This window comes from Vanellus vanellus (genome assembly GCF_965231255.1).
Source record: "Vanellus vanellus genome assembly, chromosome: 8".
Classification (NCBI taxonomy): domain Eukaryota; kingdom Metazoa; phylum Chordata; class Aves; order Charadriiformes; family Charadriidae; genus Vanellus; species Vanellus vanellus.
Genome location: NC_138913.1, coordinates 25423552 through 25446259, shown reverse-complemented (window position 1 = coordinate 25446259; position 22708 = coordinate 25423552). Strand labels below are relative to the sequence as shown.

General features: G+C 40.6%; 2 protein-coding genes across 2 annotated transcripts; one reads left to right on the top strand and one right to left on the bottom strand.

The window, feature by feature from the left end:
* Positions 1 to 3765: 3765 nt before the first annotated feature.
* On the top strand, positions 3766 to 18747 carry LOC309674916 (claudin-19-like; the record flags this gene model as incomplete). Its single annotated transcript, XM_082487100.1, has 5 exons — positions 3766 to 3985; positions 13929 to 14093; positions 14245 to 14326; positions 17138 to 17248; positions 18648 to 18747. 5 exons carry the CDS (start codon positions 3766 to 3768, stop codon positions 18745 to 18747), a joined length of 678 nt encoding a protein of 225 aa, XP_082343226.1.
* A 1985-nt stretch (positions 18748 to 20732) lies between these two features.
* On the bottom strand, positions 20733 to 22312 carry DUSP28 (dual specificity phosphatase 28). The gene is made up of 2 exons (XM_082487067.1): positions 21872 to 22312; positions 20733 to 20945 (listed from the first exon to the last, which is right to left on the bottom strand). The coding sequence occupies exons 1-2, from the start codon at positions 22217 to 22219 to the stop codon at positions 20811 to 20813; spliced, it is 483 nt and encodes a 160-aa protein (XP_082343193.1). The 5' UTR covers positions 22220 to 22312; the 3' UTR covers positions 20733 to 20810.
* Between the last annotated feature and the right edge of the window lie 396 nt (positions 22313 to 22708).

The window sequence follows — 22708 nt, the reverse complement described above, 5'->3', positions numbered from 1 at the left end:
ATGAAAATCAAGCAGGTGAAAAAACAGTGGTTTATCTCAGAGGTGCATGGGGAGGACAAGAGGCAGCAGCCAAAGTTTTGTGTGGGTGTGAGGAACACACTCCACGGGAGAGTGGTTGTGCTGTCTCCAGCCCTGGAGGCGGTTCTGTTGTTACTGGACTAGGCTTGGGCAACCTGACCCAACGTTGAAGCTGGGCTTTAGCAGGAGGTTGGCGTCAGTGCAGTCCCTTCCAACCCAAATTATTCTGCAGTTCATTGTGTGGAGAGAAAGTTAATAGCAAGAACAGAATATCTGTGTATTTTAATTGCAAGTAGCTATAAGCCTGATTAGATCAGCTAGTTAGACCAGCTTTGGGAGCACAGTTACAAAGTCAAATTGTTTGGAAGTGGAGAAGAAATAAATTAACATTGTTCCTCCTCTTCTTTTTTTTTTTTTTTTTTTTTTGGACAAGTAGTAAAAGAATTTGCCTTCTCAACTTAAGCCCAGACTCTGACCTGAGGAAACCTCCGTACGCTTGTGGTGGGAGACTGCTCTAAGTGGTTTAGTACTGTATTTAAATCTGCATTTTATCTCTTTCTGATTGCACTGGTGGCCATGGGTCAGCCTCAGAATTTGCATGAACTAAGAAATGATTAGCAGGTTCAAAGTCATACAGTGCTGGTGTTAAAATATATATGTGTATGTAAATGAAACCAGTGTTGTAATCAATGCTGTGTCTCTGTTTTTCTATGTAACAAAATGAAAAAGAAGTAAAAGATTTTTTTAACTTTTCAGGTTAGACACTTCTATCACTCATTTTTGCTTCCAGAGACCTTATCGGGAGTGATTTGTTTGTTTAAGTGACTTAAATATTTTTCTTTGTTAACTCTTCCTGTCCTGTGTTCAAACCACATACATTTTGGTTGTTCTCTTTTTAATGTTGAGGTGATATTTTTGCTCCCACAGGGCTTCTTTTTATCACACTACAGCTCTTAGTTGTGTATAGCCTATGTGTGTAATTTGCGAGGGATGATGCTCTGGGCTTCACGTATTTATTTCGTTTTGGTTTATGGTCATTTTCCTTTGTGCAGTTGCAAAGCATATTTGTTATTAGTTGTGCCATCATCTCAAATCTATAAGCAGTGAGAGCGTATGGCAGCTAGGACAATCAAGTCCTGAAGGGTAAAGTGTACGTGGTACTGGTTGAAAGAGGAAGATGGATGTGGTATCAGTTGAAGTAACAAGCTGTTTGCTTTTGAAAGCTTTTCTTTTGCAGGTGGTTTCTGTTAGTGAACTCTTACCCTGTTAAAGCAATGCATTTTGGTGGCATTACTTTTATTGTTAAAGCTACAAGAGTGGTAGGAAATCAGCACTGCCATCTCATGGGGACTGCAGTCTTGTGCATGACTGGTGGCCCAGAGGGAATAAGGTATGGTCTGGACTGTCCCATGGGTTTTGTGTGGTAGCAGCAGGGTCAGGAAGGGATGAGTGAGAGTGGCTCCTTGCGGCAGAGGAAGACAAAGAGAGGAGGAACAACAGCAGCAAAGTAGTTGTAGAGCTGTCCCACACTGGTTACTGATTGCAGGGCTTAAAAGCTGCCAGGGAGATATAAAGAATATAAAGAAAATGGATTTTTTTAAAAACAAGCAAACAGCCCCCATCCCCCTTGCTGCCTTTTTTTTTTTTTTCCTTTCACTGACCCTTATTTTACTCACTATAGATATGCATTTTGGGAGAGGCTCTAGGGCTCTCTGCTCCTACCTTGTATGGCCTGTTGATATGTGGCCCATCACCAGGCTCCCAACACTCATTGAGATAACAGACCCACTCCCTGGCCCCTGAGGATTCAAATACCAGCACTGTGTGCTTTGCTTTCTGATTACTAAAGGTTTTCTTTGCATGCTTGTCTTAAGAAGGTCTGGAAAATAAAACACCTTTCAGATGGTCTATCATGCACCATGCTATCAAAGTTTATCCTTCTTGTGACTTTACATCTGCCTGTGTATTGAATTGAAACATCACCACCTAGATTCAGACCACATGTGCAGCTTTCTGTTGAGGAGTAGTTGCCCACAGTGAGGAGCTCAGGGGTGTTGTATCCTTTCTAACAGGTGCATTAATATGGGACAGTTGTTTTGAGGGTGGGAGAAGGACTCTCACAGTGGTATTTGTATAAATGGTTGACTATATACTGCTATAACATGGTTGAAGTTGGGTCAGGGTAGAGGAAGGTTGTTAACTCTGTATTGGTGAAATCTAGTTTCCAAGCTTCCTCACTTTGAAGCCTATGATGGTTTAAATTATTGTTTTTTAATAAGAAGTTTGTGTTTACAATTTTGACATATGTCCTACCCATAGTGATGGTGTAGAGCATATAGTTTGATCTTCTTTTCCTTACTGCCAGGCAGGCATTGTGATTGCACGGGTCATAGGTGGAAACACTCATTTGGATTATTGGCCTGCCCACATGGTGTGAAGCCTACTTGAATTTGTTCCTTAATTTAAATTTGTAATTTATTTCAGATATTCTCTGTTGACAGTTATGTGTGTTTTGAACAGGTTACACAATCACCTGAGAGACAAATGCTCCCTCCACAATGTGAGATTAAGCTTTTATAGTGGAATATACAAATTTTTTAAGAGTGGAATAAATTTACTCCTTCTTTCCTTGGGCAAACAAATTCCAAGTGCTGCAGTTGTTTAAAATGAGTGATTATAGGAGGTAGGTTGAATTGTTCTTTTTTCTTTTTTTATTTTTAAAATGCAGAAAACTTGCATATTCCTTTATGGTGTGGTCTGCATCCTAAAACAAATATTGTCTTCAATTGTTAGCCTGTTGTATATGGACACAGACCTCCTTTCATGAAAACAATATCTTGGTGACAAGTGCAACAAAATTTTCACGTAAAACAATCATTGTGGATATTGTAATAATATTTTTCTGTATTGCATTGGAGTCTGATGGTATGTGGGCAGCTCAGTGGCACTGACAAAGCACATTATATGCCAGTGGTTGCCAGGTTAATCTGAGCATTTTTGGTTCTAACTTACATGATTTTGTTGCAGTTTTAATATTCGAGTCGTCCATTTCACTGAAACTTCGCTATAGCGAAAAGCCATGCCTGAGCCTTTGTGCAACAGTTGGGCAGAGCTTTGGCCCCCGGGTCCTTGATTTTTAGAATGAGGGGAAAGGTCCTAAAGAGTACGAAACTTTCACTTGTTTGATCAAACTGGTACTTACAGAGTGCTGACACTAGTGTCTAGCAGGAAGGTAGATGAAACAGGTTAGAAACATACTGTAAACGTGAGTATAAAAATTTATTTTGTTTTAAATTTGTATTGATAAGCATTGTAATTGGGAGATAAATAATTTATTAATTCATTTGATAGTTTTAATTTTAAAAGAATTTTAAGCTAGCAAACAAGTAAAGAACGGATGAAACATTGCAAATTGAAATTAGAGAATTCCTCGGTTGGGTCCTCTCGTTTTGCTCTGTTGGTATTTTTTTGTGGTAAACACGTATGGTAATGAAAGTGTTCCTAAGAAAATTCTCAGATGTCATAGAATATTTAATTATTCCAATTATTTAATGAGATTTAGATTCCAGTTCTACAATTCCCTTATGTGATAAATTATTTTGTAGGTAGGCAACTTTTTGATGTTTTCATAATGGTCAGGCTTATGTAGAGATAACTCCATGTACTGTATATGTATAAACTGTTTCAACAGGTTTCTAATATCAGAAATTTTGGGAGGTTTCTTTGAAAACAACTTCTGTCAGAAGAATGGCGTCATCTTCTCTACAAATTTGTGCATTGCTGCTGGCTTTAGCTGGATTCACCATTTTACTTGTTACTACCATGTCCAACAGATGGAAAATTTCGGACACCGCAACAGTGCTAGTTACTGCAGACTGGATTTCTGAAGGTCTTTGGATGGACTGTGCAGTGATTGCTTTTGGATCGATACAGTGCAAGAAATTTCCCTACATGTTGAGTTCAGACAGTAAGTGCACATGGCATATGTATGTAAAATCCTGGGATGTAGTTTTATTCCTTCTTTCTGGACAGCGTGTTAGCACAGTTGGATGGCATATACTGCGTTTGTCATAGACGGTCTAGTATGGATAGGATTTGTTCTGTAGTACTTGAAGGCAGGTTAAAGGGCCTCAGTGAAACACACGCTTCAACCTGCAATTCAGCTCAGTAACTGCTGTGGCTTTATTGCCATCTCTGTTGTGTTAACATAAAGGTATGGGTGATACACAATGAATCTAAGATTTTTGTTGTTGTTGTTGTTTTGGAAGGAATAGCATCCTTTTACTTGTCCTAATACTTAACTGAAAGCAGATCATAGGTCAGTGGGCACTGGTGCTTGTTTGTGCTTTGATGCCAGACAGGGCTTCCTAGATATTCCAGAATTTGTTTGATACTTTGTCTACTTTGCTCTGGAGTTTCTCAGAGGTGGCCAGTTTAAATTAAAATGCATGGTGCGACTGATGCTTTTGTGTTTTCTGAGGTGAACTGTGCTAGCAGGGTAGTTTATCTGCAAATAGAGAAGAATTGTCTTAGTAGGGACTGAAAATTGTTTGGATTGTTCTGGATTTTAAAAATATCTTTCTGTAAATGCCATTTCTATGGTAAAGGACTAAGAAGGGCTGACATTGAAGTTCTTTCCTCAGAAAACTGAGTGTAAAAACAGTAACAGTATAGCCATTGAAAACTGGGATTTTGTTAAGCTTTTGTGTTTATTCTTTTACAACTTCCAGTATTGTGCAGTCACTTTATGAGTTATATCATGGAATCATTTCTTCAAGCCTTCAAGCTTTATAGTTCCCTGATTACTGACATTGCTGTTTGTCTGGACTCTTTCCAGCTGATTTATTCTCAATGCACAGTGATGAAAACTTATAAATATCACATCTCTCGGACTATAAGTGCTTTCTTGACACAGACGTATTCGTGGTTCTTCCTCAGGGCCTTGGCTTTGGCATTCTCATCTGCTTTCATAACGATGGTGCCAGTTCAAGGATAAGCGTCAGCATCCTGTAACAAGGCCAGAATTTGTAGCCTCAAAAGGAGGCTAATCACGTGCTTCCAAGGGTTTTAAAAACACTGCTCATTGTGTCAGAGGCAATGTCAGCTTTTCATACCATTGTGGTACCTGTTCTGCTGCTCTCTAAGACTTCCTTTATGTAGATACTAAATTTCATCTAGAAACTTAGATATTATTTCTGGAAATTAGAGTGATGAGGTGGGGCCAACAATCCTTCAGTTCTCATACATGCTAGCAAGATGGCACAGGTGCTTACGATGGTGTGGCAGCTCTGCTTTGCCTCGTGTAACAGGGCAAACCAGATGTTTCAGCCCTGTTATGGAGACAAGCAGAGTCAATGCAGGACAGCCTCCTTTTTTTTCTGAAATGCAGTTTCATTACACCCAACATGGAAAGAAAATATTCCCCAGGAACGGAAGAGTTCCTGGTGAACTGAAGCAGTTGCCTCCCAGGAGTTCTTTTCCCTCCCTTCCCATAGCCCCCATAATTGGAAGAGAGGACCCCTGGTTGGCAGGGCTGGGTGGATTATCTTCAGCTGTTCAAAGAACTGTGTATCCCCTAAAATCGGCATGGAGTTCTTCATGCCAGCTGATGGGCATGTCATGTGGCTGCCTGCAGAGTAATTACTGTCTGCTGCAGGGCTGTTTCTCTCCTTACAGCCCTCAGTCAGCATTTCTGGTCTTGAAACAAATCTACAGCAGGGATCAAAAAGGTACAGCTCATGTTGGTCAAATGTTTAAGGTGTTAATATTTTCAGTATTTTTTTCCCAACTGTATTGGCTGAACGGATTTAAAAAAAAAAATATTATTTCTGCCTCTAAACCCTTTCTCAACCATAATACATGCAAATATGCTCTGTTTTGAGAATATCAGAGGGGTTAGAAACAATTTGTCTCCTTGGTCGTATATTGCTGTGGTCCTATATAGTCACATCTTGGCATGTCTATGTTAACATTTTACTTACATCAGAAGAACGCTTTTGTGTTGAATTTTCCAATTGTTCCCATCTACTGCACTTGGTTTGTTTTTCCCATTTACTCCACTTGGGAGTGGTCTTGGAGTCCGCAAATTGGTTTCCTCATGGATGAAACAAAGCAGGGAAACATGCTCCAGGAACATACTTTCAGACTTCCACCTGTAGATGGGCATTCAGTTCACCCGAGCAGGTTAGAGCGAGTCTGAAGGAAAACTCCCAAGTCATAGGTGGTGTTGATGTGAAGCTATCAACACAACACTTTTATGCTGATGATACACAGCCTCCTGCAGAGCAGCATTTGCTCTTATGTCCATCGCTTACCAAACCATAGTTTATGAAATTTAGTGAAGAATAACCTTATGTTCTTCAACACCATTGAAGAGTGATTTCCTTAAGGGAATGCTTAAAATGCCTGGTGCCATGTGGGAGAAACTCATGCATTCCGGGTCTGCAGTTTAATCTTTTCTGTTTGTATGTGTGCTTTATGACTGCCTGTTGAAATAGCTTTTTTTAATTAGGAAGAGATATTTTTTTAAAAATGAAATTCTTAAAAAATGTTTTATCCTTGGCAGCAGTATAAAATCTGGGGACACTTGATTCAAGGTCCCAACTAAATTCAACTTTGAAAGTGCTGTCAGCAGAAGTGATTGCTGAGGTTACCAGGGTAGCATGCCTGTATGGATAAATTAATTTGAAACTCTCTGAAGGGTTTTTAATGGGATGTAGATACTCCAGTATACTGGTACAGTGTGTTCATTTTACTATGCCATCATTTTTCAAATTGCAGTGACTTAGCAGAAGGAGGGAATTCTGTAAAAGTCACTTGAGAACATAAATTCTTACCACACACCATCTAGTTTCTTTAAAAGATTGCAAGTACAGAGCTGCACAGGATCACATTGGCTGTGCTGCCAAATCTGTTCTTACTTAAATAAATGGCAATGATCCTCTTGGGTGCCAAGGGAGCAGAAATGTTGCAGTGTCACTGTTGTATCCTTTTGCAGCCGAGCCTACCAACCTTCAACATCAGCTCAAAGTGACCAGTGAAGTTTGGAAAAAACAAACAAACAAACAAAACCCACCCAGATACCTATTACGGGCAAGTTGTGACTCTCTCAACGGCTAATCCTTCTGGTAGTCTTTATGTAAATGCCGTGAATCTGTTACCATGTTGCATCATAGCAGGATTATTTTATGAAGAAACTCTGACTCCATTTCCTGGAGATAAGAGCAGGTTATGACTGCAAGAGATGGTTAACCCCGTTTGGATACACAAGCAGTTTAAGGTATTGACATTAGTGGGTGATGTGAATTGAGTCTGTGATTTTTGTCTTCTCAAGAGCAGAAGCAAGTAAACCAAGTTTAATGTACTTCTACTTTGCCTAGAATAGATTTTTTTTTTTTAATACTAAGATATTCTGATAAACAGATGCAATCAGCTGATATGTATTATTCTTCATATAGCCGTTTTCCTTCATCATTTTATTCCTTTTGAGATAGGTCTGTCGCACTGGCTCTTTCATTGCCTTATATTTTATTTCTGTGAAACATACATCATTACAATTGTATTCAAGTGTAAGTGGGACTATTTTTAAGACTGAATGTGTTTAACTATAGATCAATAGACTGTAAAATATTAATGGGAACCACTCATTCACAGACTTAACCTTCCTGAAAGAAGCTGGCAGTACAGTTGCTATGGATTGCTTATGACCATAACTCCAAAAAATGTGCTAAATTTTTTAGCAACAGAATAAAGTTCCTGTTCTCAAACTTTTTTTATGCTTGAGTCATCAAGACAATAACACAGTAAAGCTTTTTGATTTGAGATCAGTATTAAAGTTACAAACAATTTTCATCATGTGTAAATCCTAGTTGACTTCAGAGGAGAGACAGAAATAAAATATTTGCCAATATTATCACTCTTACAAGATGTTTTGTAGAAATACTGACCGGACTTTCATTTTGTCACTTCTCATTAGAAAAAGAATTAATATTGTCATTTAAAAAAAAAATGTTAATATCTCTATCATGAACTGCTCCCACTTCTTATTGTCATGCACTGTAAGCCTTATCTCTGGGGTTGAGCAAAGAGCAAAGGTAGTCTCATTTTGGAGTGAAACCCAGAGATAAAACAGCAAGAAGGCTTCTGAAAGGCTTCACTTGATTGTAATCTAATTATAGGGATATTTAACTGTTACTACTCACAAGCATGACTGCTGCATTGGAAATTGTTGGTTTTCTTTTGGGCTTGGGTGGGTGGGCAATCATTGGAGCTACTTTGCCAAATAATTACTGGAAAGTCTCCTCTATACATGGTAGTGTGATCACAACGTCTACATTGTTTGAAAACCTGTGGAAGAGCTGTGCAGAAGACAGCACTGGAGTATCCAACTGCAGAGAATTTGACTCTATGCTTGCACTGCCTGGTATGTGACTTTGCGTGGTCTTGTTTATATTGCTTAAAAATTTGTTGGGAAAAAGGCAGAAAGGCTTTTGTTTTGGTAATCTGGTAGTACTGGAAAATAACTGGCTAAGAAGGACTTTGTGGGTTGAAGTAATAAAAATTTTTAAACAGCAGGATGTGTCAGGCACATGAGGAAAGGCTATAAAGTAAAGCAAATGAAGTCACTTGATCAAGCATTTATTTTAATAGGCATTTAAAATATGGTGTAAACTTTTCTGTCATCTTGTGGGAGGAATTAGTAGGAGACATTTTTAAACGCATCTTATGGTCTTTATTTGGAATTATTGTATAGGCCTTCTTTTGCAATATTTGATAGCTAATGTACTGTAGCTGGAGGTTTTCTATATAATAGATAAGAAATACTATTTATAGCTAAGAAGCGGTAGTGGTTTTTGTGTGTTGAGACTGAAAATCGTAGATAATGCACGAAATACAATGAGTATATGTTATGCACATTATAACGTTTTATAAGTTATACAATGAGTATATTTTATAAATTAATATACTTGTCAGGACTTGTTAAGTACACTCTTGTTGGATGTGGTTCTAAATATCAGGAAATTTAGATCTGCTGGCTCCTGTACTCAGTCTTCAGCAGAATTGTGGTTTGTCCTCAAATGCTCAACGAAGAAAGCTAGTTTTTGTTAATCTTGAATAATTCAGTACATAGGTACTTATCCCAGAATAAGTTGAATCCTACTTGGTTGAATCTATACTGCGAGGTGGCTAAACTTAAATAGGTAAGGATGATATTCCCAAGCTGAAGAATGTGTAATGTTGGATTAGTGGGAATGAGGTATTAAATCAACTTCTCAGTCTGAAATAAACTGATGTTGTTGACCTGCTCTGACTCTAGCATAGCAATTCTCTGAAACTGTCTGTGTCTAGTATTTAGGGACTAATCTGTGCTTTTTCATTTTTCAGTGTTATCTAACAAGTGGTTTTAAAATGCATGTGTGTATTGAGAAACATAGCCCTATTTAAACTTCTTAGACTCAGCAACAGCAGGATCCTGTCCACTGGACATTATCCTCTGCAGAGTGCTTATGCGAGTGTGCATTTGGTTCATATATAAACCACTTCAAGGGTTAGTTCAAAACTTAGAATCATAGAACAGTTTGGGTTGGAAGAGACCTTTAAAGGTCATCTAGTCCAACCCCCCTGCAATGAGCAGGGACATCTTCAACTAGATTGGGCTGCTTAGAGCCCCGTCCAACCCGACCTTGAATGTTTCCAGGGATGGGGCATCTAACACCTCTCTGGGCAACCTGTGCCAGTGTTTCACCACGCTCATGTAAAAAATTTCTTCCTTATCTAGTCTATATCTCCCCTCTTTTAGTTTAAAGCCATTACTCCATGTCCTATCGCAACAGGCCCTACTAAAAAGTTTGTCCGTGTATTTCCTGTAGGCCCCCTTCAAGTACTGAAAGGCCACAGTAAGGTCTCCCTAGAACCTTCTCCAGGCTGAACAACCCCAACTCTCTCAGCCTGTCCTCACAGGAGAGGTGCTTCAGCCCTCTGATCATTTTTGTGGCCCTCTTCTGGACCTGCTGCAACAGGTCCATGTCTTTCTTGTGCTGAGGGCTCCAGAGCTGTACGTGGTACTCCAGGTGGGGTCTCAACAGAGTGGAGTAAAGGGACAGAATCGTCTCCCTTGACTTGCTGGCCACACTTTTTTTGATGCAGCCCAGGACACAGTTGGCTTTCTGAGCTGCAAGTGCACATTGTCCGCTCATGTCTGGCTTTCCATCCACCAGTACCCCCGTGTCCTTCTTGGCAGTGCTGCTCTCAATCCCTTTATCCCCCAGCCTGTATTGATGCTGGGGGTTGCCCCGACCCAGGTGCAGGACCCTGCACTTCGCGTTGTTTAACCTCATGAGGTTCACAGGGGCCTGATTTTCAAGCCGGTCCAGGTACCTCTGGATGGCATCCCATCCCTCAGGCATGTCAAGGACACCACTCAGCTTGGTGCCATTTGCAAACTTGCTGAGGGTGCACTCGATCCCACTGTCTGTGTCATTGGTGAAAATATTGAACAGTACTGGTCCCAGTATGGACTCCTGAGGGACATCACTTGTTGCTGATCTCCATCTAGACATTCAGCTGTTAACCACTACCCTCTGGATGCAACCATCCAACCAATTCCTCATCCACTGAACAGTCCACCCATCAAATCCATCTATCTACAACTTAGAGAGAAGGATGTTGTGGGGGACTGTGTCAAAGGTCTTACAGAAGTCCAGATAGATGTTCAGATAGATCCATAGTTCTTCCTTTGTCCACTGATGTAGTCACTCAATCACAGAAGGCCACGAGGCTGTTCAGGCAGGACTTGCACTTGGTGAAGCCATGCTGGCTGTCTGGAATCATATCCCTGCCAACTGACCAACTGACTGCCACTGACTGTAGACAGCACCTTGTAATTGATGTATTTACGGGGGGTGTTGCCTCTGAGAGTGTCATGGAGCTCCCATGTGGGCAATGGGGCCACATCAGGTCAGTATCTTGGAGCTGCTGAGAAAAAAGAGGGTTTTAAACAAATTGGGGTGGAGCATGGAGGGGCAAAAAAAAAGCATCGTGAGTAGATGTGCTAAGGCAAAACAGAAAGGAAGGCAAGCAACAGCAAAGTTTCTGGAGAATTGCAGATAACAACATGGAGTCAGCCGGAAGGAAAAAAAATGGGGCCAGACAGAAAGTGAATTAACAGGGCAGGCTCTGAAAGTGAATTTGGGAAGATTAAATTTGATATGTTGATTGGTTATGCTGTTGAGAAGATGGCAGTATATTTCATAGAATTACAGAATGGTTTAGGTTGGAAAGGACCTTGAAGATCATCGAGTTCCAATCCCCCTGCCATAGGCAGGGACACCTCTCACTAGACTAGGTTGCCCAAGCCCACATCCATACCTTTGAGGGGTATAAGCAAGGGGAAGGGGAAATGAAAAGCAGCTTGCAGAATTGTAGAGAAAAAACAGTTTCAGAAAGGTGAACTGAAAAAGAAACAAGTTAGAAGACATTGAATTGTAGAAAAAGCTGAGAGGACAGGTGGGCAAACCAGGAAGGAGGAAGAAAGCAGGGTTGGTAGCAATGAGAGCTGAACAAACAGTGGGACCCCCAAGAAATGTCTGTAGCACTTGCAGGTATGAGCCAAGACAGACTGAAAATTACCATGGTCGGTTTAGGTGTGTTTTAAATTGCTGTTTAGAAACTGCTGCTGCAGCAGAAGATGCCAGAGATTGGTGGGAGGGGAAAAAAAAGAAAAAACAAAAGTGTCTTTGTTACCTCTCATCAGAAGGACCATAAAGATTTTTCATTAAGGTTTCCTTATTGGCAGCTGAGCTATGTGGTATACATCTGGGTTTTGTTTTGTGCATGGGAAATACCAGACTTGGTTCTTTTAAACAGATTTAAAGCTTTTGAATTCAGCGAGCCAAGTCACAAATGTTTGAAGTGAGGACCTTTTTAAAAGCAATATTGCATAAGTTTGAGACCATGACTGGCTAGCTACTATGTATAGCTAACACTACCTATCTAGTCACAACTAGATCAAACATTTGATATAGAACAATTACTTAGCTGCCAAATACTTTTTAAACTCTTTTCCCCCCTTTCTTTTTAAGGTTCCATAGGCATTTCTTCCAATGACAGAATATTTTCTTACTATTAGAATTGATTGACAAAATGAACTGACTTTGTATCTTGTTCAATAAGCTCATTTTTTAAGATAAAGACAACAAAAAATTGGAACTTTCTGGACTGTGAAGTAATCTCTTCAGTGGAGGTTGTTGAGGTGGTTGTGTTGTGGTACAAAGAGGACATGGTATGAAATATCTTCTGTTAAAATAATACAGCCATTTGCTTTCAAGCAGTTAGCCTGAGGATGTGCTTGTGTGTTGTAGAAAGATATGGGGACTCCCATCTAATACTGCAGGAGTCCCAAAGACCTGAAATTTAAGTTATTGGATCCCTGCCGTGGATAATTCCTGCTGCCGTGGTGTAAGATCCCAAACTAGAAAACAGCATCGGAACTGAGTGCTTGTCCAAACAGTATCCTCTGCAGGCAAAAATCTTGAACTGTTAATGGTACTTTGAGGGGTCTTTTCACTTTTATTACTGTCTGTATTTTCTCTCTGAAAAACTTGAAATTAACGCTTAATGAAACATGAATTCCTTAAACGATGTTATCATTTAATTCTGTGTGTTTATCTCATGACTGCTTATTACTGTCTTTGATAATTCTCAAGCTTGCGGGACCAATACTCTTAAGCCACATCAAGCTGTACAGCCCGCTGAGTCAGTGAATCTGTTACTTCACCTCCTGGTTCTGTGTCTGATTTTTGTTGTCTGGAGAGTTACGGACTCACTCCACTACAGAGCTAGAGAGGGGGTTACCATGGAGGACACGGAGGTCATCAGGGAGCAAGAGCTTGAATGCTAGCATCAATGATGCGACTGTCCAGATGCAGTCCAGTTCAGACCCGTTTGATGTATGCTTAGACTCATAGAATCATTTAGATTGGAAAAGACCTCTAAGATCATCAGGTCCAACAAATCTAGCAGCCAAGACCTGCCCGATTGGTGACACTTGGTGTGTTTATCACGTAACAAGGGTGCCAAAGTGCCATTTGACCTGGAATCTGCCAAATCCAGGGTTCCATTTTAAAGGAGCCTCAAGTCCCTGTCTGACCTTCCTTCTTAGGCTGCTTAATAATCTGGTTCCAGTTTTTGTGCAATTGATACCCAAATATGATGACCGGGAGCTTAAGCGACACAGAATCGCCAGAATAGCAATTTCCCTGATGTGCCCACACCAGCTGTAGCCTCTCGGCAGGAATATGTCTTAGGGAGGAGGGGAGTGCTGCAGCTCTCAGATCTGCTCATCTCCTGTTTGTTATCCCGACTCAGACTTTAAAGTGCACTGCTAACTTGAGCACTTTCTTTCCCATCTCTCACTGGAAGTAGCAAAGCTGGCATACTTTTCCAATTCCTCTGTAGTGCCAGAGCCCCCCATACCTTGGCCAGGGCCTGGAGTTCAGAACTGTCCCATGTGCACCACTGTACAGGTGTAAGGAAGTCACCAGGACTTGCAAGTAGGAGACTTATTTCTGCTTCTGCAAATGACCATATTTACAGCTATGCATTTTCACAGGACTTAAAAATGTAAGCTATGAAGGGCTTGCTCTGTTTTTTCAGGATTTACTAAAGGCCCAAAAGGATTTACTGAGCTTATAAAGTGTAAGTGTAGCTCAATTCTGAAGTCTGATTGACTTGAAGGCTAAGCACTCTTGGGTTTGAATGCTTCTCTGAACAGAGTAACAAAGTTGGACAAGATTCCCTCATTACTGCTCCTGTTAATTTTGTCACTCCGTCTAAACACTTTTATTTTTTCAACACAAGATTAATTTAATTTCTGTATAGATCCTGATTTGTTTTCTCTTTTTCTGTCTTAGCTCATATTCAGGCATGCCGTGCCTTGATGATTACTTCCATTCTTTTGGGATTCATAGCTACAGTAATCTCGCTGCTTGGTTTGAAGTGCACAAAGGTTGGGTTGAGCGATGAAGATGGAAAAATGAAGCTTGCTGTCACGGGAGGATTTCTTTTTATTTTGGGAGGTAATGTAGAGGCTGAAATGAGAATGCTAGCAATACTTTGTGTTGCTTTCACAGCTAGACTAAATGAAACGAACACTTGTTCTTGGTTTAAAGGTGCTACAGCTATTAAAGAAATCATTCACCTGTGTGCATTTTAAACTTTTTCTGGCAGGTCTCTGCTCCATGGTGGCTGTTTCTTGGTATGCTGCGATGATTACTGCTCAGTTTTTTGACCCATTGTATGCTGGAACCAAGTAAGTTAATAGATCTGTCATACCAACTTCCATCATGTGTTACAGACAGCTGCACTTAGCTGCTCTGGAGTTTCAGAACCTGGATGGATCCTGTTATCCAGTCCTACAGGAGGAAAAAAAATGTCTTCAGGGAACCTTTTCATCTCAGAGATGTTGTTGGGGAGGGAGGAGAGTTCTCTAATGGAAGGTTTAGTGAATGTCTGGGGAATATCAACCCCATACCTGAAGAGTTTCTGTACTGTGTTTACATTTTCTTGTGAGACTCATTTAAGTGCATATCTCAATAGTATGAAGAAGAAAAGGTAAAAGTCTTAATTTTCCTCAGTATTTAGACTAAAAGAGGTAGAAAATTCTAGCTATGGCTAGAATACAAATGAAAAAACATAGAGAGACGGGCTTGAACTGCATACTAGTAACCTGCAGATAACTAAGAAATGTCATTGAAGTGTGCTGCTAGTCCTGAAGAAGTAAAAGATTATTTTTCACTGTATATTAGCAGCTCAACATTTGTTTGCCTTATGAATTAAAATGAGGCAAAGTTTGTGGGACTATCAGCTCATGCAGTTGCGCACAAACAAGTTTTGATGTATAAAAGCCCTCATTCTTGTCTGATATAAAAGCCACAGTCTTCAAAACCGAATGCCCGCTTATGGCACCTTATCTAGGTCAATGGATTTAGCAATGAGGAACAAGGGTGGAGGTGACCGGGCCTCTCCTTCAGAGAGGGGGGGAAAAAGGGAGAGGGAAACATAACATAACATATTGCCATATTGTGGAAGATGAGAGTGCTGGTTTGGGGAAAAGGGGACATTTGCCAGTACTGCTACTGAGTATATAATTTTTAGATCGGTAAACTATAATCTTTAGTTGCTATGATCATATTTGAAGTGTTTTGTTAGTTTCCTCCTGAGGATCAGTTCAGGGAAGTCAGAGGTGAAGCACTTTGTTATGAATCAAAGTACTTTAAGCAACAGCTTTGGATGTTTGTCAGCTTTCCTTGTATTTTTCAAACACGCACTTACAAAGAAATTGCATTTGTGAATGCTTTTTGTTGGTTTATATCCCCTTGAGAGAATTATATGAAGGGTAATAAATACGTTAGAGGACCGAAACAACTGTTGATAAGGAATTTCAGTTAGTGGGATAGTTAGCGAGTTTTATAGTTATCTAGTATAGCTGTGGGGCTTCAACATCAATGCATGTTAATCAGTTACCAGATGGTTTGGATTCAGTGGCTAAAGAAATCTTTTTTTAAAATATCTGAACTTCATGTTTAAGACTATCAATTCACTGAGCAGTTCTTAGTGAATTAACTTTGATCATTGGTAAAGCCAGACATGCTCTTGAGGAAGTTTGTGCTCCTTGGACTCTGTGGGATAGGTTTGCATTCAATTACAGGCCAGTATTGATCTTCACTCTTAAGAGACCAGCAAATCTGTTTTTTTCAGATTGTGTTTTTTTTTTTTTCTGGCCTGACGTCAGCAAAATAGTAAAGTTAACTACTATTAATTCTTAGGGGAATTTCTCATACAGCCGTGAAGGCAACCTAAGTTCTCCTGCAGATCCCTCCTATTATACTTTCCTTTGGTATGATGATGTCTACAGCATTCCTGTCTGTAGGTGACTAGTGAGCAGGGACGATTGCACACAGCGGGCAACATTCTGGTTGTTCCTTAGTATTCCTCCAGCAACTTGCACTCCTGGGTTGTTTTTTTTTTGGTTGGTTTTTTTTTTTTTTTTTGAGATAATGGTTGTTTGCTTGTTCCGTGTTTGGAAAGTGCCTAAAACAGTGGAGACCTTGCAGCTCCAGTGTGTGATGAGAACACAGAGGGCAGTGAACCTGGTAAACCTCTGAAACCCTCCTGTTAGCAATTAATTCTGGAGTCAGAAACTTGGACAATTTTAAATATGATTTTGTGTTTACAAGTGGAAAGTAAACACACATATCTGGTTTCAGTATACCTTCTACGCAGTCCACGACACTTATTTTGCCCTTAGATTAGATATCTCAGACCACGGAGGTACAGGCGTATTGTGGATACAGTCTTTGTCTGAATATAAAAACTTGTTTTCCTCTTTTTGTGAAACTTCTGCCATGATTTCCCAGGCTCAGTTGTGTCTAGTCTTTGGGTCAAATTCATTAGCAGTGAATTTCTTGGACTGGACTAGGGGGTTTCCTGACAGGTGTCGTTTTGTACAGTAAAACTGAGAACTATTCTTTTCCAACCTGGAACTATTCATAACTGTTATTTCAGCCATAGGACCACAGAGAGTGCTGAATATTCTTTAGGATACATAAGTTCAAAACCGAGCCCTATACAAATAGCTCCTTGTAGGTGACCTAGCGTCATGTCCGTAGAAAGCTGATTTCTATGGTTAGACTTTTCTCATGACACAGAGAGTAAGGTCCGATCATTCAGTTTCACAAAATGACTTAAGTGGCACAGCTAATACAAGGGTGAAATAAGTGTTGTGGACTGCACAGAAGGTATATTATTATCATTTATTATCAACAATTTATTAAATATATGCAAGTATTTATTGCTACTTATCTTCATGTTGCTTAGTACTTTCTGTACTGTCACTGTCATTTGGCAGAACACTGAAATATACAGGTAAGGGTTTTACTGAAGAGACACAAAGCCAGATCTGTTCTCCTCCGTTATCAGTTAGCTGATTTCTACACAGACTAGAATTTGTTTGTTTGCGTGATTTGTGCACCTTATGGCTCAGTCTAAAATAACGGCAGTCTAAAATAATGGCTTTGTGATCCTGTTATATGCTGTTTCCATAAAATCTTTCACGTTGCAGGTATGAACTGGGAGATGCTCTGTACTTAGGCTGGGCTGGATCTGTTCTTTGTATGCTTGGTGGGATCTTACTGACCTGTTCGTGCAAAGGGAAGAAAAAACAGGATTACAGGTAATCTTGGATTTGTCAGTTGAAATAGTAGCTGTCAATTATATACCATTTTCTATCTGTATACTATTCTCTCTCTCTCACCCCCTGATATAAATCTGTAGTTATATAAAGTACAAACAGGAAATTGTACCTATTAATTCAGTGCTATGGCTTATCACAGACTTGTGATGGCAGGGGATGCTGTACCAAATACCCCCAGATAGTGTACTTGTTGATACTTTGCCATCAGCAGTCACCTATAACTAGTATTTGGTAATTTGGGGTACTGTTGATGGTTCTAAGATCTACACAATGAAAATGGGCAGTGAAAGAGCAAATTATCTATTGCCAAAATAAAAGTATATCAAAGAATATAGTGTATTATCATCAAGTTTCTCTGCAATACTCACTACTATTAAAACTTTCAAATGCCATTTAATTTGCAGAAAGTGTAATGGCATTTCCTTCCCAAAGCATACCCAATTGATCATTACATGCATGTGATTTTTTTTTTTCTTCTTCCTTATGGAAGTGTCTTGTTGCGTATCAAATCAGAAAAGTCAAGATTTCTGGCCTCAGTATTTAACCTTGCCTGGATTTTTTTTTTTTCAATCTTAAATTATTCACACATACAGAAGGTCCCTTTCTGAAGGAGAGGGATGAAATTGTCAGAAATAGCAGAGGTCCATGTCTACCCAGAAGAACCCAAATGGTTTGGAGGCTGTCTGTACTGGCTAAACTTGAGAGGATGATAACATGGAAAGGAGAAGCATGTTCACTGCTACTGTATTTAATCTTAGGAAAGTTATGTCAAAACACATAATAAGTGAGTCTTCCTCTGATACTCCATGGCCTAATCTGAAGCCATTTAAGTTTTATGGTTATATTTCATCAGCCACATTGGACTTTAGGTCTTGCTCACCGTACTTTGATACAAAGTACCAAATATCCTGAAATATCTTGGAAATTGGGTAAAACTGATGTAGGAGTTCAACATGACGAATGACAGCTGAAGACCTGAAGGGGTTGGCTGAAGATACTTCTGTTTTCCTTTCTCATCGTCTTGATTCCTGTATTAAAAAATGCAGCTTACACAAAGGCATTAAAGTCTAGGTTCTCTTCTGCGTTAGGGACCTGACTAAAATGCCTCGAGGAAGAGCACACGTGAGTTAGGAATCCAGTGTGTTTTCTGGGTATGAGAGATGGCTGTGCTGCCTGTCAAAGAGCCCATCTCTTTCCCTGTAGCTACAAGACTGATGAGAACAATAGGCCTCTAATTTCTGCACCTTTGTGAAGTGCGTGCTATCGGTGGGTTGGATACAGACCTAAATGAGTAACTTCCCAAGTGTCTGAAATTGTGGAAGCGTGTGTAATACCTATTATTTTCTATCTTTTTTTTTTTTTTTTCCTTAATTTACAGTTGCAACAAATACGCATATTCAGCAGGCCAGGCAGCTCATCAGCAGCACATTTACACCAAAAACTCGGAGACAGTCATAAGCAACAAGGAGTATGTCTAAACTTATCTTTTACATCACTTGTAACATTAGTAGGTTATGAACTCAAATAAAGAAGTGAACTACTTCCAGGGTTCCGGTTCCAAGTTGCAATTTTTCATCTTAATTTGGAGCAGTACAAGGAGGAGGTACGGTTTTCAATGTAAATAGGAATGGTTTTCTGGGAACGTTTCTCAAATGTAAATAGGTTTCTACAGAAAATGCTGTGACGTGAAATCTTGTGGCATGAAGGTTTTCTGCATGCTGAGAAGCCTGGTAAAATTTAACCACAGAGTGCGGTGTATCCTGACAATCAAGAGCAACTGTTTCTATTTCAGCTGACTCAAAAATGCGGAACTGATATGCTGTAGCTGACTGCAAGTTAATACGCCTCACAGTTAGAAATGTGTTGTGTTTTCATTAATGTTTAGCTTCCTACTTTTGTTTAGCAGCGTTAGCTTTTTACGGGAAATAAACTTTATTCCATAGACTGACTGAAACAGATTTTTTGATGAGCGGTAGCCTGGCCATTAATAAGGATATAGTCTGGGGGCTTGAAGTCTCCTGTTGTACTGAAATTTATATTGTGTATGATAGTCAAGATTTATAAAAGCTACAAAAAATTCCCTAACAACCACTGACCTCTAAATCTGCAGCTGTGCAACAAATTTCTTGTTGGTTGTAATGCAAGTACCAAAGGTAAATGATACAGAATGAAACAAACAAGGCTGGGAGTGGAGAAAATGCCTTGTGATAACTAAGAAGATGATAGCCCAAATTTTTTGTTTTTTGTTTATATGTTTTCAGGTTTTAAAATAATCCTGTTTTAACTTCGAGCAATCTTTAGCTTTGGGAACTTCTTCTGCATCCAAACTAATTCATGTAATTCCCCAGCGTCTTTATTCTCTGTCATTGTTCCATCATTAGAATTTCTGCCTTAAACTACTCCGCTGCTGGGAGCATACGTGTGCCTTGTGTAAGCACTCAGATGACGATGAGCTAACTTTACTTCGTATTGATGCTTTGAGCAACGTGGAATGGAAATTCACGCTGCAGGTTCACAGGTTTCATAACTTGTCCCTTTTAAATTACAAATGTATTAATACAGTTTGACAAAATGCCTTGGTGTGTCTCTCTGCTTTTAATGTCTAGTGATAAATATAATTGCGGTCTGATTTAGAAGTTTTGTGCAGCTTCCTTGATATCCCAGTGGATAATTTCACAGGGCAACCTGCAAGCAGTCTTAGAAATGATTTAGCCATGTTGCTTGCATGCAGGTACAGCTGACTTGTAAACCGACACAGTAAGGCATGAATTGGGCACCGATAGATCTTGTGGGCCTTAGTAAGTAAAGCCAAAAGGAGTAGGGATTACTTTTAGACTGCCAGTGTCATCTTCTTCCCTCCGCTATCAACTATTATTTTAAAAATCATTCCTTTGGTATTCTGGAGAATAATTTCAAAAGCTGAAAAGGCACTTAACTTGCATGGTGGGAGCTGAGCTGCTTACCATCATTTGTATATTCTGTCCTCTGGATTTTTAGGTAATTGTGTGATGCTATTTTGGTCTAGTTGAATGTAAGGAAAATGCAGAACTCGAGCAGAGACTAAGCAGTTCCAGTGTTGGTTTCCCACGAAAGGTTGTGTCATCTCACTGCCAGGAATTACGATCAAGTAGGTGATACAGACATTCAGAACTTCCTTGGCCTGGCATCAGGTCTTCTAGTGATGTCACTGGGAAGTTTAATTAAAAACCAAGAGTAAAACCCCTATGTAGTAACTCATTCATTCGTTCAATACGTTGTTATCGTATTGTGTCATTCAGGGGAAAACAAATGCTGAAGATACCGTGCCTTTCTCTGGTTTGTTTACAGTCTTTCCAACCATTTTCTTTCTGCTGTTTCTCCCTGCTCATCAGCCCCTTTCCCATGCAGCTCCCACAGTAACGCTCTGAAGGAATTTAATGAACCATCAACACAGTTTGAGGAGTAAGGCATTTTATGTATAGGTGACTATTTATGTATGAAGTGACTATTTTTTTTTTTTTTTTAATCTGTCACAAGCTATTTAGCTCTCTTTAAAACATCTTCACACATTGCTATTTTTAAGTCCTTTGCTCGGCAGATCAGACTGCTTCGCTATCTGCAAATCTTCTTCGTATCTCTGCAGCTGAGACCAAAATCCTGCATTGGGTTCTGCTACTGGTCTGGCAGTCTTCACAGCCTAGGGAAAAGGAGAAACACTGTAGAAGCAAGGGTGGGTATCATGCAAACGGATTTTTTTCCTCTTTGGCTTTTGAGAAGATTTACTTGGGTTTTGATTTGGCCACGGAATAATAAACAGATATTTTGGTGAGCTGTTCTCACTCTGTGCTTGCTAAGACCTCTTGGCGTGTGGTCCCTGTTACAGAATGGATTCACAGGCAAGATGTGAAAAGGAGCTGTTGAATTTGCCGGAAACATGAATGTCTCTCACAAAGTGCGGTGGCACCGCTCATATTTTAGATAGCGTGAAACTTGGTCGTGTATCTGCACACCTCTGGTACTGAGCAAAATGGTTACCTAAATGAGAGACTTTAGTGATCTGCCTACCAAATGGGTGCAGACTAAAAGACGGTAGAGCATAAGTCATATGTGTTGGATGGGCTTCCTAATAAAGCTGAGCTGCTACTACTCACAGCTGGCCGGTCCCTAGATGTTTAGCTGGCCTAAAGGGTGATGTTTCTTTCCGCTGTTGAGCTGTTGCATCGATTTTAAGAGAAAATCCTGCAAGACTGCTCCTGCACATGCTCGCCTCCATTTCACTCATTTGCTTTGTGGCTCTGTCTTTAACTTCACTTAGCATGACTAAGCAAACGATAGGGAAAATGTTCACAAAACAACCGGCTTTGCGTATTTGCTGCCAGTGCTTAAAGCCTATTTGCATTTGTAATTATTGCCCAGAAACCTCACGTTGAAAGCTTATTCGTCTGAGCTGGGACTGAAAAAACTGACTGGAATTTTTATTCAAACATTGAATATCTATGTAACTGCTGATAAACAGGTGAGAGCACCCAAATAATTCTATGAGAAATCGTCATTACTCATAATAAGCATTGCATTTCTTACCCAAAAGACGGCTAAATATAAAGCTGGGTGTAAGTACAATACCTCAAAGGCATCCTTGAGTGGGAGCTTTCTGTGTCTCATCAGATAAGCCGTGCAAATGGCAGCTGATCGGCTGCGGCCGTTTTTACAGTACACTAAGCATTTCCCGCCGCTCTTCACCGCCTCTTCTATAGCATCACTGCACTGCTCGAAATACCGGTACAGGTCTTCAGCCGGATCGTCGAACACGGGTACGCGTATGCCCCGGACCTGCTGGAGGCTGGGGAAGGGCTGCTGCCTGGTGACATTAATGCAGAAGGTGACCCCCTCTCGCGCCAGCAGGTCCTGGTTGCAGGCTGCCCTGGCGTTGCTGATGAGCAGCGAGGCCGTCACCTTGCAGAGCTGGACCATCGGTGGCCAAGGTGGCAGCCTTGCTGGCACCACCGCACAGCTCACCTCCTCCCCGCGGCGCTGGGGCTGCGGCGGGACGCCGGGGGATCAGGGTGCGGGTTTCTTTCCCCGGCAGCGGGTAAGGGCTGCACTGTGCTATATTTATCCCCTCTGAACAAGCATAAAGGCTTCAGGCGGGTCCTAGTGCCTGCTGCGTCCTGAGATTTTAACAGCTAAATGCAATTCTAGACCCCGCAGAGCGTTTGTGGAACAGTTGGATGTGCACAGCCCCCCATCCCCTACAGCAGCTTCTTACAAGAAGCGGAAGCCCCCGTCCTCCTCGCGGGAAGGCTGCTGCTGGGGTCAGCACTGATGCGGTGACGGGCTGTGGATCCCATCGCCTCCAGCTCACCTGGTTGCCCCTCACCTACAATAGAAGCGTCTTTTGAGGACCCAGAAAATGATTTACCAGGCTCGCTAGATAGGGTAGCGCTAATCTTTCTGGACTTC